Source organism: Schistocerca gregaria, chromosome 3 (genome assembly GCF_023897955.1).
Source record: "Schistocerca gregaria isolate iqSchGreg1 chromosome 3, iqSchGreg1.2, whole genome shotgun sequence".
Classification (NCBI taxonomy): Eukaryota; Metazoa; Arthropoda; class Insecta; order Orthoptera; family Acrididae; genus Schistocerca; species Schistocerca gregaria.
In genome coordinates this window covers 662,594,154-662,611,012 of record NC_064922.1, presented here as the reverse complement: position 1 = coordinate 662,611,012, position 16,859 = coordinate 662,594,154, and the positions used below count along the sequence as shown (strand labels likewise).

General features: G+C 37.7%; 1 protein-coding gene across 3 annotated transcripts in view; it reads left to right on the top strand.

Moving 5' to 3' along the window:
* Nucleotides 1-16,859, top strand: part of LOC126354915 (breast cancer type 1 susceptibility protein homolog) — a 245,320-nt gene that overhangs the window by 171,964 nt on the left and 56,497 nt on the right. For all 3 annotated transcript variants that reach the window (XM_050004985.1, XM_050004984.1, XM_050004986.1), the window contains one exon: nucleotides 15,125-15,392. In XM_050004985.1, the coding sequence (XP_049860942.1) occupies nucleotides 15,125-15,392 (268 nt within the window). The remainder of the gene's footprint in view (nucleotides 1-15,124; nucleotides 15,393-16,859) is intronic.

The following is a 16,859-nucleotide window of genomic DNA, read 5'->3' as shown; positions in this document are numbered from 1 at the left end:
CTAATAATTACAAGGATAACATGCGATGTGACATATGAATTGATATGTGTGCCATTACGGTTTACTTATACACCATAAACTGTGCACAGTTGTACCACTACTACACTGATGACTTGCATAAATAATATTATTAACTTTTATAAACATTCATGATACTTTGTCTCCAGTGTCCCTTGGATGAAAATGTTAAATGTTTGGGCAAACCTAGCTCTAGCAAAGCTGATTTTAAACTTAGATTTAATCAAAATATGCATACTAACTGCAAATCTTTCTTTTGTCATGTAACTTTTCCCAACTTCAAGCAAAGACAAAATTAACTGCCGAGTCAGAGTTATAATTTTAGTCTGTCTAATTGTTTATCGATTTCAATCAGATATTTTTCTTTATCTTTTTTCCTATTAAGAAAATTACTGTCAGATACTTCCTTTATCTTTGCTAACTGTGCTAATTAATTATTTTCCACCTTTTTTCTACCATATAGTGTTTAAAAGATTATTGTCACGTAGATGGACATAATGTATGTAAATTGTATATCTGAAAACTCACATGTCTGTATCTTTCTAATGTTGCTAACAGAAAATAAGTAGTTGAGAACTTTATTTTATCATTAAACAAAGTTTTATTTGATCTATATTGTTTATCAGGATATAGTCAGCTGTGAATGAGCACAAGCAAAGCTAATTACCCAAACAACAATGACAACGAATCGTAATAAAAATACAAACAAAACACGTAGGTGTCACCACAACTGTAGACCCCAAAGTTAAACAATTAAATAAAAATTATACCTTTTCTGGTGCTGGCCAATGGGACCCACTTGATATTTACTTAATGAAAATTCAGACAACCTTTAAGAGATAATAAAGAAGCCCCTGATGCATATTTTAGTGCCGGTTATGTACGCAAATTACACATAAACTGCGAAAATACAAGGGCGAATTTGTAGATGACTTTTACTGCATAAACATTTAATTTCCGCATTTTACATTTTCCCATACTTTGCACCATTTTTTAAAGTCCATTGAAAAATGTAAAAGTGGAGTTATGCTGTATTTAACACAAGATCTCTCTTTATTTACAGTGCTACCAAGCATTTAAAACTGATTCTGGCAGTAATAATCATAACCCATTCTGCTATACTTCACCGGTAAAAACTATAGAAGTTTCCGGTAGTCACTCTCTTTATAGTAGACTCACCACACGTGCAAACTTACTCCCAGCTATATCTGGACTCCAAGACATATATAGTCAGTACCTACTCAGTTGCTGTGAGCACCCAAAGCTCAACTGCAACTACAACTGCTCAAAACCCAATCATAACTGCTAAACCTTTTTGGAACCATTGAAACAAACAACCTTTTTTGGAACCATTAAAACAATCAAAATTATAGCTCTACCATTACTTTTGTTCATCTTCTAGAGCCCATATGCCTCATAGAGGAACATATTTGTCACTCGAGCTACTGTTGCACTGTAGGCAATCGATATGGAATTTTGCAGCGGCACTCTGCAACATACATATGAAAAAAGACATATAAGGAAACATTTATAGTGACACACAATAAACACTTTTTTCTATGACAACATACACCCTGGTGTTGAGCCAGCAAGTTAAGGTGAGAAAATTACCATGATGCCAAATACCATCAAATCTTTTGACCCACCATGGGTAGCTCTCTAACTAAGTTGAGTAATACTTAATTTATGAACTTTTAGCTTTAAATGTTGTACAGGGAAATAAAAAAAAATTGTTTGAGAAAACTCTAAAATTACAGTAAAATACTGTATTAACAAATTTGCTTTTAGTGAATATTTCAGTCGAATCCAATAAAATCACTATAAGAACAGTGTCACTGAGATTTGGTTTCAACAAACACAGCTTTAAGAAAAAAATCAGCTTTTAAGAGGCAATTATTAAACAGTTCGCAACAGGGCCCAAGTTATGACAGAGTTTCCAATGCTTTCTAATGAATGCAATAAATTCTTGACAGTGAAAACGTCAGTGATTCACAACGAATTCTTCTTGCTGATAGGTAGTTCATAGTTTTTGGTTGGTAATTTCGAATTGCCCTGTGTTCCCTTAGCAAAATTTAAGTAAAGAAAGTGAGGCGATAGGCTCTGGAGGTACTAAACATTTAAGAGGAATGTTTTTACATGGCTAATAACGTAACAAGGCTCCAGAAATATTTTCATTGCTGATGGCACTGGGATTTTCTACAAATTTATGTCCCTCAAGGAGGGACAGTGTCACAGAGGCAAAAGGAAATGACGACTCTAGTGTGTGTTAACAGAAACAGCAGTGAAAAGTTGCCGCCATTTACAGGAAAATTCGAATCTTCCATGTGAAGTAAAAACATAAAACCACTACGATGCAGCTACTATTTTATTAGCAGTGTCTGGATGACTGTTGAAATTTGTGTGAAGTTGCAGCTTGAAGAAAAATCATTTTTATTGTTGACAGGTGCCCTGCTCACACAAAGGAAATTACATTACTCAGGACTATCTGTTCTCTAACTGTGTAAGTCACCTGCAGCCTCTAGACCTGGACAAAATCCACCCTGTAATAGCTGTACACAGAATGTCTGTTGTGCAGAGATCAGTTTCAGTCCTTGTAAATAGGATGTAATGAGAATGAATATTTTACAGGCTGTGCACATATTTGTTTCTATCTGAATTCTGAAGCCCTTAGATTGTATTGAGCTGTGCTGCCTATGAATCAGTTTCAGTTGCTGTAGAAGAAGAAAATAATACCGATTTTCCTCAATGCTGTCACAGATATCCCAACAAATGTAATATTTCAGAACTCTGTTGTAATGATAACATCCTGTGTCTTTCGCGACGGCATACATGAATAAAAAGTCCTCACTTTTCCGGCCACGTCATTTCGAGTAAAATCCTCAATCTTACGATGGCCATCTCCACCATCGTTGTCAGGAGTTCACTGACTGCTGGGGCTGTTATGGTCTCTCGCTTATATAGGCATGATGACATCATCAGCAGCCACTCAGATTGATCCAATGTGGCGTGCGCGCGTAAGTCGACCCCGGCAGCTAGCGGAGCTATTGCCTTTAGCTGCACCGGTGACGTCAGGTGACACCAGGGGCAAGCGCCACATTTGAAACTGCCGCTCCCACAGTGCGCATCTGTCTCTGCTTTCTTTGTATGTCCAACGCCCGTCCCTATGCCCTGCTGAGTGTGTATCCCCGATCTCTGTTGAAATTGTTGTTTAAGCGAATCTCAGCCGCTTCCTTTATAACGGAGTCCCAATATGTAGACGCATGAGCCAACACTTTTGTATTTTCGAACTGTATTTTATGTCCGTTTTCTAGGCAATGCTCCGCTATAGCCGACTTGTCAAGCTCCCTTTGTTTTATATGGTGCTTGTGCTCAGTACAACGCTCCGCAACTGTGCGAATTATCTGTCCAATGTACATGCTGCCACATTCCCAGGGTACACCAAACACACCGGACACTCAAAGAGCAATATCGTCTTTAACAAGGTGCAACATATCTCGTATCTTGGGGGCAGGCTGGAACACTGGTCTAAGCCCATGTTTCTGCAGCAGACGTCCTGACTTACTGCTAGTTGCTCCAAAGTATGGCAGGAATACAGTCCATTTGGCCTCTTCTATTGGTTCACCAGGTGTATTTCATTGGCGGCCCTCGAAAGCATTTGCAATGTCTCTCTTGCTGTATCCATTTTCCCTGAAAACACATTTTAAGTTGTGCAATTCAGACTGTAGGTGGTTGTCGTCAGAGATAATCTTGGCTCTATGGACCAACGTGTTCAGGACAGCTTTCTTGTGTACAGGGTGGTGTAAACTATTGGCGTTCAAGTACCGATCAGTGTGTGTTGGTTTTCAGTACACTGAATGACCAAGCTGGCCTCCTGCTGTCCACTCAACCAAAACATCCAAGAATGGTAGCTTGGCGTGCTTCTCGATCTCGACAGTAAATTTAATGTTGGGATGGACACCATTCATATGATCGAGGAACTGCTGTAGTGTATCTTCACCATGAGGCCATATCAGGAAGGTGTCATCAACATACCGTAGAAAGCAAGATGGCCATAATGTCACAGTTTGCAGAGCCTGCTCGTCAAAGTGCTCCATGAAGAAATTTACAACTGCTGGAGACAGTGCTGATCCCATGGCTGTGCTGTCAGTCATCTCATAATATTCATCGCAGTATAGAAAGTACGTTGTCGTCAGGACGTGACGGAACAACTTAATGATTCCAGATGGAAAATGTTGGGCCAAAAGATCCAGCGTATCTCGTATTGGCACCCTCTTAAAAAGTGACACAACGTTCAGGCTAACCATTAGGTCGTTTGGGCCTATCTTCATTCTCTTGAATGTCTCAACAAATTTATGCGAGTTGACAACATGGTGTTCACAGTGTCCCAATTTTGGTGCTAATAATGCTGCCAGATGTTAAGCAAGTCTGTAGGTGGGCGAACTGATTGCAATAACAGTGGGCCTCAGGGGAACACTTTTCTTATGTATCTTTGGTAATCCATAAAACCTGGGAGGTCTGGCGGCATAAGGTGTTAATTTCTTCACCACTTCATCTGGTAAGCCAGAATCCCTCAATAACTTCCCTGTCTTTCTGACAATGACCTGTATGGGATCACGACTAAGCTTGTGGTACACAGGGTCTTCTAATAAATGTAGCATCTTCAGGTGGTAGTCTGCAGAGTTCAGAACCACGGTGGCATTCCCTTTGTCGGCTGGCAAGACATTCAAGTCTTCATTCTCATGTAATAACCGTAAGCAACGTTGTTCCTCCTAGCTAATATTAGATTTTGGTGGCTTAGCTTTCGCCAGGATATGGCTGGTAGTTAGCCTGACGTCCTCAGCTGCATCGTGCAAAAGATTTCTAATGCACTGCTCTATTCCACTAATTATATCCAAAATTGGCAGATGTCGTGCAGCTGGAGAAAAGTTGAGGCCTTTACTCAGCGCTGATATAGAGCCATCATCCAGTTCTTGGTTGGAAAGATTAACAACCGTTCTATGGGCCTTATCGGGTTTCACAACAGTTCTTTCGTGATCCAGTTGATCGAACTTGGCACATTGCTTCAACGTTGCCTTGGATAAACGTGCATGTTGTTGTGCTGCCGTGGCTACATCCACCAACTCCCAATCAAATGGTGACGATGTTGATGACAAAGACAGATGACACTCAAGTAGGTTCCTGGCATTATGATCAAGCTCGTACCTTGTCTGTCGTATCCGCTGTCTCACTATGGCGAGACTGGTCCTCTTCAAAATTCTGTCCGCTGCAGCAGTTCGAATGTGGTGCTTGACTACTGCAAAGCGAGGAATTACCTCCTTGTCCCGACAGCGTTGTGAAAATGCCGAAGAACTCAGCAGATGTGATCTCTCTTTCCACAGTTTTTCTAACAGTCTCACACTGCGCATTATGTCCTCACCGTAGAGGAAAGCTGTGTGTCCTCAGAATCTGGCAGTGGGAGAGCAGTGCGCTGACCATATGCCCCTTCACTTCCGCATTCAATGATGCCTGTGGGCTGAGGGTGACATGGCTACCAGTCGGTACTGTTGGGCCTTCATGGCCTGTTTGGGAGGAGGTTTTCTTTTAGAGAGAGAAAAGGCCAAATTGTTTTTTGGCTTTTACTCTTAAATGAGTGCCCGCCAGGGTGAATGGCTTCAGGGTGTGATATGGGGTTCTTGACCTACACTACCATATAGATAGTCAAGTGCATCAGTAAGGACCTCTCCTTGTCAGTAAGATTATGCTGTTGCTGTTGAAGGATGTTCTGCATACTAAATGAAATTGTGTGTTGAGGCTGTCTGTAGTTAAATGGACAAAGCTGAAACTTTCTGTGAAGAGTGTTACAGATTCCGTTCTAGGATTTGTTGCTCGTCTTCCCACCAGCTTCTGCAAGAAAGACAGTCTTTTAGCATGTCAGTTGAGTGTCGTCTACATCTAAATCTACATTCAGAAAACCATCATCAACTGCATGCGAGAGAGTACATCCCATTGTACTAGTTATTAGGGATTCTTCCTGTTCCATTCACGTATGGAGCACTGGAAGAATGATTGTTTGAATGCCTCTGTATGTGCAGTAATTATTCTGATCTTATACTCAGGATCCCGGTGTGAGCGGTACATGTCAGTGATGCCCTGTACTATACTAGGCTCAAGTCTTGGTCTGACAAACAATTTTGATCTCTCAGAGAGTCTGAAAACAGCCTACAGTATAAAATTAATACTGGAAATTCCCAAGTGTTTTGAGTGTTGACTGCTTTATAGATTTAACCAAAGGCTGTGTCAGGCAAATCTGTTACTTGGTACAGTAATTAGTAAAATACGTCAGACATATACCAAGTGATTTACTTTTGTTACATATAGATTTCCAATATGATTTGTAAATCTTCTGGCAACTTTGATTCAGTATAATTACATAGACTGATGTGGTTAGTCAGTTAACATGAAAGTTTTCTGGACTTAGTACTGCATCAAATTGTAAATAACCATCACTTTTGAAACCACAACCAAAGGGTCCGCCCCCGGTACCTGAGTGTTCAGCGCGACGGATTGTAAATCCTAAGGGGCCGGGTTCGATTCCCGGCTGGGTCGGAGATTTTTCTCTGCTCAGGGACTGGGTGTTGTGTTGTCCGAATCATCATCATTTCATCCCCATCGACGCGCAAGTCGCCAAAGTGGCGTCAAATCGAAAGACTTGCACCAGGCGAGCAGTCTACCCGACGGGAGGCCCTCGTCACACGCCAATATTATTATTATACAACCAAAGACACAGAAAATGGCCATTGCTCCCATGGCAAGAATGTTGGTTTCATCAATGATAGTTATTCAAAACATGACATGGTGCCAAGCCCAGAAAACTTACATGTTTGGTTTGACATCTTGCCAAAGCTGTCATAGGTATGTGCTATGGAAATTCCAAGCTACTTCACTTTTAAAAAATGTAAAAAAGTAGTGACCAGAATTTCTACTTCTTTTGTCAGTTAGGAAACAAAATAAAGGAGAAAAAATGCGGACATAATTGACTGATTGGTACCATTTGTGTGTGGTAGGTCAGGCAATAAAATAATGTGAGTGTACAATAAGAAATTTGCTCATTAATAGTTGCATCAACCAATAAAATTTTCCATTTTTTGAATAAGCAGTTTGAAAGGCTATAATGTGATGTCAGATAATTTGTTAATGTAATTTTTTCTGAATTGCTACTTACACACAGTATAAATGTCTTTTCACAGTTAAATGTGAGAAATATCTTGTGATGTATTGGTTAAGAGGTCTTCAACCATTAGGTTCATTAGCAGCAGTTCACTATACATTGCTTTCCTTGCATACTTTTGAGACTGGTATAGGTGGTACAACTGGTATCCTCCCTAATACGGTTTATGTATTCTAGTCTTGGTCTGCCTCACATATTTTCCCCTTCTACTGTCCCTCCACAAGTTTCTCTTCCGTACAGCCGTACATTTCAAAGAAACATTCTTATGAGATGTTTTCTAAGATGTTCGTCTGTGCTGCTGGATATGAAAATGTTCCTTCTCTTGTTAAAAGTAGTGTTTGCCTGGTGGATTCTGATGTAATTTTACTCTGTTGTTGTTGTGGTCTTCAGTCCTGAGACTGGTTTGATGCAGCTCTCCATGCTACTCTATCCTGTGCAAGCTTCTTCATCTCCCAGTACCTACTGCAACCTACATCCTTCTGAATCTGCTTAGTGGCCGGCCAGAGTGGCCGACCGGTTCTAGGCGCTACAGTCTGGAACTGCGCGACCGGTCGCAGGTTCGAATCCTGCCTCGGGCATGGATGTGTGTGATGTCCTTAGGTTAGTTAGGTTTAAGTAGTTCTAAGTTCTAGGGGACTGATGACCTCAGAAGTTAAGTCCCATAGTGCTCAGAGCCATTTGAACATTTTTTTTGAATCTGCTTAGTATATTCATCTCTTGGTCTCCCTTTACGATTTTTACCCTCCACGATGCCCTCCAATAGTAAATTGGTGATCCCTTGATGCCTCAGAACATGTCCTACCAACCGATCCCTTCTTCTGGTCAAGTTGTGCCTCAAACTTCTCTTCTCCCCAATCCTATTCAATACTTCATCATTAGTTATGTGATCTACCCATCCAATCTTCAGCATTCTTCTGTAGCACCACATTTCGAAAGTTTCTATTCTCTTCTTGTTCAAACTATTTATCGTCCATGTTTCACTTCCGTACATGGCTACACTCCATACAAATACTTTCAGAAATGACGTCCTGACACTTAAATCTATACTTGATGTTAACAAATTTCTCTTCTTCAGAAACGCTTTCCTTGCCATTGCCAGTCTACATTTTATGTCCTCTCTACTTCGACCATCATCAGTTATTTTGCTCCCCAAATAGCAAAACTCCTTTACTACTTTAAGTGTCACATTTCTTAATCTAATTCCCTCAGGATCACCCGACTTAATTCGACTACATTCCATTATCCTCGTTTTGCTTTTGTTGATGTTCGTCTTAAATCCTCCTTTCAAGACACTGTCCATTCCATTCAACTGCTCTTCCAAGTCCTTTGCTGTCTCTGACTGAATTACAATGTCATCGGCGAACCTCAAAGTTTTTATTTCTTCTCCATGGATTTTAATACCTACTCCGAATTTTTCTTTTGTTTCCTTTACTGCTTGCTCAATATACAGATTGAATAACATCGGGGAGAGGCTAAAACCTTGTCTTACTCCCTTCCCAACCTCTGCTTCCCTTTCATGTCCCTCGACTCTTATAACTGCCATCTGGTTTCTGTACAAATTGTAAATAGCCTTTCGCTCCCTGTATTTTACTCTCTAGATAGAAAAAGGGTTCCGTAGTCTCCAGTTGCTCATTGTTAATTGAGCATTGGGAAATTGTGTTTAGTTGCTCATCACTAAGGTTTTGTTTCAACTTCATTAATTTTTTTGCTATAGGAAGAACTAAGGGTAGCTTCCATCTGAGCCAGCATCGCTTCTAATTGTTCTGCTCCTTCACTTAAAGCTGTTTTATCATCAGCAAATTGTCAGCATGTCTTTTTTCCTAACCAAATTTTAATTCCTCTTATAGCTCCTAGTTTCTCCCTAGCTTCATCTATTGCCCTCTGTATGTATCCTGTGAACAAGATAGGAGAGAGTGTGCAGCCCTGTTGCACACCCTGCTTAATAGGAGCTTCTTCGTGAAGTTTTCCACACATTATCACAACCTCCTTTTTTCTATAGACTCGACATTACTCGTATATCATTATATTTCACGCCAATCTCTCTTAGCATCTTAGAAAGCTGTCACAAATCTACCCATCAAATGATTTTTCTGGGTCAGTGAAGGCAATATATGTGTCTTGGCTGTTCTTTAGTGTTTTCTCAATAATTAATTGTAATCTGAGTGTTGCTTCTTGTGTGCTGTGTGTTGCAAAATGAGGGTCCTATATTGTTCACATTGTTAAGGTGGTATTACATTTACTTTTGGATGAAAACAAAATAGTGTTAAATGTGTGATTTGTTACAGATTATGTGTACCGTGATATCTCTCTCTCTCTCTCTCTCTCTCTCTCTCTCTCTCTCTCTCTCTCTGACACACACACACACACACACACACACACATATTGCTGAAAATTTTCGATTAAACTGGCCGTGGGTGAGCTATAATCTCATGTTACAGCACATATGTAATAAACAATACGTTGTTCGAACACTGCAAGAGCTGGATTGTATTTTGTTTCAAAGTAGTATAAGGTAATGTGAAATTGGATTGTACTGTATTTGTTGTAAGTGCTGAATTTTCACATATACTACAATTATTAAGGAAGCACTGATTAAACATAAGTTAATAATTCTACTTAAGATATTTAATTAATTTTTATTAATAATTAACCCTAATAAATTAATAAGTACTTTAATTCTAAATCATTCATAGAATTTGATTATAAACAGTTTTCAAGTCCTCAGTTATTATGTTATTATTATTATTTCTTTCTTATCTCAGACGTTATGTCTGGTCAAAAGTAGAAAGTGATGTGGACCTTGATCAAGCATGACTTCCTTTTAACTGTACGGTATATGTTATATTGCATTTAGGAACTTTCGGGTAATTGAACATGTATCAATAATTACGGATTTCTGTAGTTGTATATATAAGTTTGGATGTAGCTGTATTGCATTGATGTACTGGTGGATATTGTGTGGTATGACTCCTGTAGTTGACAGTGTAATTGGTATAATGTCAACTTTATCCTGATGCCACACATCCTTGACTTCCTCAGCCAGTTGGATGTATTTTTCAATTTTTTCTCCTGTTTTCTTTTGTATATTTGTTGTATTGGGTATGGATATTTCGATTAGTTGTGTTAATTTCTTCTTTTTATTGGTGAGTATGACGTCAGGTTTGTTATGTGGCGTTGTTTTATCTGTTATCATGGCTCTGTTCCAGTATAATTTGTATTCATCATTCTCCAGTACATTTTGTGGTGTATACTTGTATGTGGGAATGTGTCGTTTTATAAGTTTATATTGTAAGGCAAGCTGTTGATGTATTATTTTTGTTACATTGTCATGTCTTCTGGGGTATTCTGTATTTGCTAGGATTGTACATCCGTTCGTGATGTGATCTACTGCTTCTATTTGTTGTTTGCAAAGTCTGCATTTATCTGTTGTGGTATTGGGATCTTGAATAATATGCTTGCTGTAATATCTGGTGTTTATTGTTTGATCCTGTATTGCAATCATGAATCCTTCCGTCTCACTGTATATATTGCCTTTTCTTAGCCATTTGTTGGATGCGACTTGATCTATGTGTGGCTGTGTTAGATGATACGGGTGCTTGCCATGTAGTGTTTTCTTTTTCCAATTTACCTTCTTCATATCTGTTGATGTTATGTGATCTAAAGGGTTGTAGAAGTGGTTATGAAATTGCAGTGGTATAGCCGATGTATTTATATGAGTGATTGCTTTGTGTGTTTTGTTAGTTTCTGCTCATTCTAGAAAGAATTTTTTTAAATTGTCTACCTGTCCATACTGTAGGTTTTTTATGTCGATAAATCCCCTTCCTCCTTCCTTTCTGCTTAATGTGAATCTTTCTGTTGCTGAATGTATGTGATGTATTCTATATTTGTGGCATTGTGATCGTGTAAGTGTATTGAGTGCTTCTAGGTCAATGAGTAGGTCAATATTGGTATAGCATAAGTATTTATAGCTTTTGTTTTGTTTCTTCCTGTCAATTCTGTTTTCAGTATTTTTGTTAGTCTTTGTCTATATTTTTCTTTTAGTTCTTCTTTAATATTTGTATTATCTATTCCTATTTTTTGTCTGTATGCTAGATATTTATAGGCATCTGTTTTTTCCATCACTTCTATGCAGTCGCTGTGGTTATCCAATATGTAATCTTCTTGTTTAGTGTGTTTTCCCTTGACTATGCTATTTTTCTTACATTTGTCTGTTCCAAAAGCCATATTTATATCATTGCTGAATATTTCTGTTATCTTTTGTAATTGGTTGAGTTGTTGATTTATTATTATTATTATTATTATTATTATTATTATTATTTACATTTTGTGGCCTTCATTGGACCACTCCAGCCAACTTTATACAAAGAATTTTTCAGTTTCCTGTCAGCCCAGTACTTCTTCATTCTCTCGGATCTCATCCTTCTTTCTTCAGCAGAAATCAGCCTATCTATTGTCTGTTTTTTGGTTCTCATTTTCAGTCTGGTTTGTTTGTCTGCGAGTTTCTTGATTTTGTCAGTTTTGTTTCTTAGGTCTTCCTATGTAATCTGTAGCTCATCCATATCTTTCTTGATCCACTTAATGTTGCACTTACTATTCCACAATTTCTCCATTATTCTCCTGATGATTGTGTCCTCTGGTGTGATGATTAGATGTCTGAAAAATGAAATGTGTTTATTCCAGATTGTACTCAGTGTTACTTGTTTTGAAGATGGTTTCACTTGTGTACGTTATTTCTGGTTGGGTGACTGTTTTGTAGAGTTTTAATTTTGTTGCTATTGGCAGGCTCTTTTTGTTGTAGGTATTCTTGGTGATATATTGTGCTCTACTCAATTTGTTTATTCTGTTATGCCATGTTGGCTTTTCGTGGAGGTTATATGTTATGATTTCTCCCAGATGTTTAACTTTATCTACAATTTTCATTTCTTGGTTTTCTATGGCAATTTTGTTTATGAATGGTAGGTCAGTTAACATGACTGTTTTTTCAAAGGATATTCCAAGACCAATTTTCTGTGCTGTTTCCTGTTGTTAGATAACTTGTTGTTTGGCTTCCTGAATACTGTTGGACAAGAGAGCAAGGTCATCAGCAGATCCTAGACAATTTAAACTTATGTTGTCTATGAGTCTTCCAATTTGGATGTTCTTTAGGTTAATCTGGTACCATTCCCTCATTATATATTCTAAAGCACAGATGAACAGCAGGGGTACCAAGCAATTTCCTTGTCTTAAACCTGTTTTTATAATAAATGGCTCAGAGAGTTCCCGCCTGAATTTTACTTTTGATACAGTGCTGGTTGAGGTGAGTTCTATCAATTTGATTAATTTTGTACGGGGCCCGAAATTTCGTAAGATTTTTAACATTGAAGGTCTATGGATACAGTCATATGCTTTTTTATTTTAAAGTCCACAAAGATTATTACAAGAGGTTTATTACGTTTCTTGTAATATGCTATACTGATTTTTAAAGTGATGATTGGTTCTGCACAGCTTCTCCAAGATCTGAAGCCTCCTTGATATTCACCCAATTCTTCCTCTTGTTGCTCTTTGATCCTCTTGTGTAGGATTCTAGAGAAAATCTTCTATGTGGAGTCTAAGAGAGAGAGAGACCTCTGTAATTATCTGGGTTGCTTTTATCTCCTTTTTTGTGTAGTGGGTGGATTATGGCTGTGGTCCAATGTTTGGGAAACTTTTCTGTTATCCAGATTTTTGGTAGGGCTATGTGTAAGGATGTTCAAACTGTATCATTGGCATATTTTCACATTTGTGCAAAAACTTGGTCTTCTCCGCATGCCTTATAATTTTTCATCTCTTTGAGGGCAGTTTTCCACCTCTTGGATTGTTGGAGGATTTATGAGATCAGTTGGAGTCTTGATGAGTGTGTCCGAGTCTTGATGGGTGTGTCTGTGTTAATTGCTATAAGTTCCTGGAGTTCTTCACAATTCAAAAGTCCAATAAATGCTTTTGCCATGATTTCGGCATTTTCCTTGTCATTATGTGCCACTTTTCCATCTTCAATTTTCAGCATTAATGTGTGAGGGGAAAACTTTGGTAATTGTCTTCCAAACATTTCGTGAAAGTCTCTGGAACTGGTTTTATGGTAATTTTCTTCTATTGAGTTGATTAGATCTTTCTGTGATTGCCTATTGGTTTGCCTGTTAATTTGTGTGAACTTTTTCCTGATATTTTTGAGGTTGGTTGCGTTTTCTTCTGTTTTGTGCATTTGAAATTTTAATCATGCATGATGTCTTTCTTCATGAATTTTGTCACTTTCTGAGTTCAACCAGAAATGGCTTTTACATGGGTTCAATGAGGCTAAATTTTCAGCTTGTTGCTTGAGAATTTGAACTAGTACTTCTAAATTATCTGTCAGTTTTGTGTGACTTCTCTATATTTATCATTTCTAATTAATTGGTGGGGTTTGAAGTTCCTCTTTCGTTTATTGCATTTTGGTTTCTTTTTTAGTGGTGTGGACATAATTTTGATTTTGACAATGTAATGACCTGAACCTGTATCTCCCCCTCTTAATACTTTAACATTGTAGATTTCTCTGTGGAAGAATTTGTCCATAAATACAGGATCTGACATTCTCCTTTTCTCCAATCAGGATGTTTCCACGTTATAAGTTTGTTTGACCTCCTTTTGAAGTATTTGAGCTCAGTTTGTGTTCCCTACATAGTCCTACAAGTATTTGGCCATTTGTTTGCTTACATGGAGCCCATTTCCCAATTATATTCCGGTATTTCTTTTCTCTTCTAAGTTGGGCATTGAAGTCCCCTAACACGATCTTAACGTTGTTAGTATTTACTTGGGTTATTGTTTTTTCAAGGAGATCCCAAAACTCAATTACTGCATATAATCAAAAATTTACTGTAATTTGTAATTGAAATAGCAATTACAATTTATCCTCCAGTGTCTCACATTTCTGACATTGGCATTATCAGACAGCAACTTGTGTATCTTTGTGCACTAGGTAGCTGTCAGCATTCAGGAAATTCATATCGTGTTCTTCTTCTTCTTCTTCTACTACTACTACTGTAAATGAAACTGACTCACAGGCAGCACAGTTCAGTACAGTCTGAGGGTTTCAGCCTTCCAAATAGCAATGAACATGTGCATGGCCTGTAAAATTTTTATTCTCATGAGCAGTTCTGTATACAGTCTACTTTAGACCTATTGTATTTCTTCTAGACATCCCAAATTCTTCAAGAATTAAGGTTAATGCACCTCAAAAAATTAATGTTAAGTGTATGCTCTGCCCTGTTTTAACTCTGTTCAGAGTGTACATTTATCTATGAAAAATTGCAAAATAACAAAGCACTGTATTCCCCTCTTTCTTTGTCTCATTTTTGTGGCCTGAGCTACAGATTAAAAGATTTCTTTGCACACAATTATGAAGACACAAAAGCACTCAACTTCTTTTATATATTTAATAAGTGGATCTGCACGAACACACATCCCCCAAGATGGCCATTGTTAGAGCAACTTACATAAACACCGAGGCAGGAATTTCTTTAGTGTAAAGGTGAAGACAAAAATGATTATGATGAAATAGTGAAACTTTTTTTGCAAGTGTTGTTTTAAAACAATTGGCCTTAAAATTTGAAGTTCAACTTGTATAAGCATCAGGTTTTTCATTGTGGTTTAGTTGTATAAAATGTTAGCAGTTTTGTGTCCAATCTGTTTAAAAATCTGAATGTGCAAAAATTTCCAACATTATCGTCATTAGGGGGCAACACTGCACCATTTACATTTATTGAATTCCATCATGTCTTTTGCAGTCAGTTGCTTTGTGTCAAAAACATTTTATATATTGAGACTATATGTTCAGCGTACCATATAATTATTGTAAATTGCTGTTTTATTTTCCAGTGCCATTTGTGATTCTATGTTATTGCATTACAGCATACCAGTACCAAGAACTCAACTGTTTGTGGCATGTACAGGCTTTCCAAGGCCACTTGCAGCAAAAATTAAGCAATTGCTCACCTCACTTGGCATAAAATATTGCGACCGTGTTGGCCCAGAAACGACCCATGTTGTTGTTCGGCCAAATTCATCTGGTCTTCCAGAAAAAACTTTGAAGTATTTGCAAGCAGTTGCTGCTGGAAAGTGGGTTGTTGGCCCTGGTTGGATTGACCAGACATGTAAGAACCGCTGTCCTGCTCCAGAGGTATGCCATTCTGTAAAAAGAGTTTATGTTTTGCATGTATCTTTCTATTTCTTTCTCATCCATATTCACAGGTTGCATCCATACAGAAAGCCACCTAAATGTGTGACCAATAATTTGTAATATATATGTTTGTAAGCAAAGACAAGAAATTCTGATGCTACATGACACTACAGTCATCTTATGATTTGTGTTCACAGTTAAATCAGCCATGACAGCAACACCAGGTGGCCGTTAATTATGAACTCCTGAACAGTGTATTGTCTACAGTACTGTTCGTACAGATAATTATGACAACATTATGTTTTGAAACCATACTTCCTAAATACATCACCCAACATTCTGCGCCACTGGTGGGCAGCATTCTGTGTGCAAGTGTCTTATGTGCAGAACTGTATTGTCACTATCCAAAATATTCATAACACATAAGTAGATAATATAGTAGCTCTCAAACATAACTACATATAATTATGTTGTATGAAGAAAGCTTTGATTATTGTTTGAGTACAGGATACTAAATTCAGCCTCCTTTATCAAATAGATTTATTTGAAAAAAGAAAAATGAAAAGGGGGAGTGGTGTGGAATGCACACCATCAAAAAACCGGTGCAGTAATGTGAAACTGGACTTTTGCTGGGGCATAACAACTTGAACCTTGTGCTGCATCAGGCTTGAGTATTCATTAAGTGTTTGATTTAACAAACAACAATGCAATTAATATGACATTGTACCATTTCCATCATGATTAGTTTCTTTTAATAAACGGTGGTGAGATCTATTTTGTCTTCAAATATCAAGCCACAACTCTATACATGCTGTATTTGACACTAGTTTGGTAATAAAATATATATATACAGGAAGATGGAGTCGCAATGGGATGTAGTATTACTGGAACCATAGCTGACATATTCCTTAACAACCTGAAAGAAAAAAAATTTGAAACAAAAAAACACAACTAATCAAAAAAAATCATATAATATTACAGATATGTAGACGACACTTTAATGCTTATAGAAGGTAACTTAAGTGACATAGACTAAATACATAAAGCACTGAATCGATTACACCCCAAAATGAAATTCAACGTAGAACATGAAACTAACATAACAGTTAACTTCCTAGACCTAACTATTAAGAACACTAACAACAAACAATGTTTCCAAATTTACAGAAAGCACACCACAACAGACTGTATTATCAATACACACTCTTGTCATCCAAAAGCCGACAAACTTGCATTCTTCCACACAATACTGAACAGATTAATAAACTTATCATTAGAAGACAAAGCAATCCAGAGGGAAATAAAACTCTTAGAATACATAGCCCAGCAAAACGATTATGACCCCAAAATTACAACACAATTATATCACAATAAAACACAACCTGAAAGGCACAATATACATAAAGAAATAACACTAAGCATACACGCAATGAAAAAGAAAAAAAAAAAAAAATGTAACCGCAACCT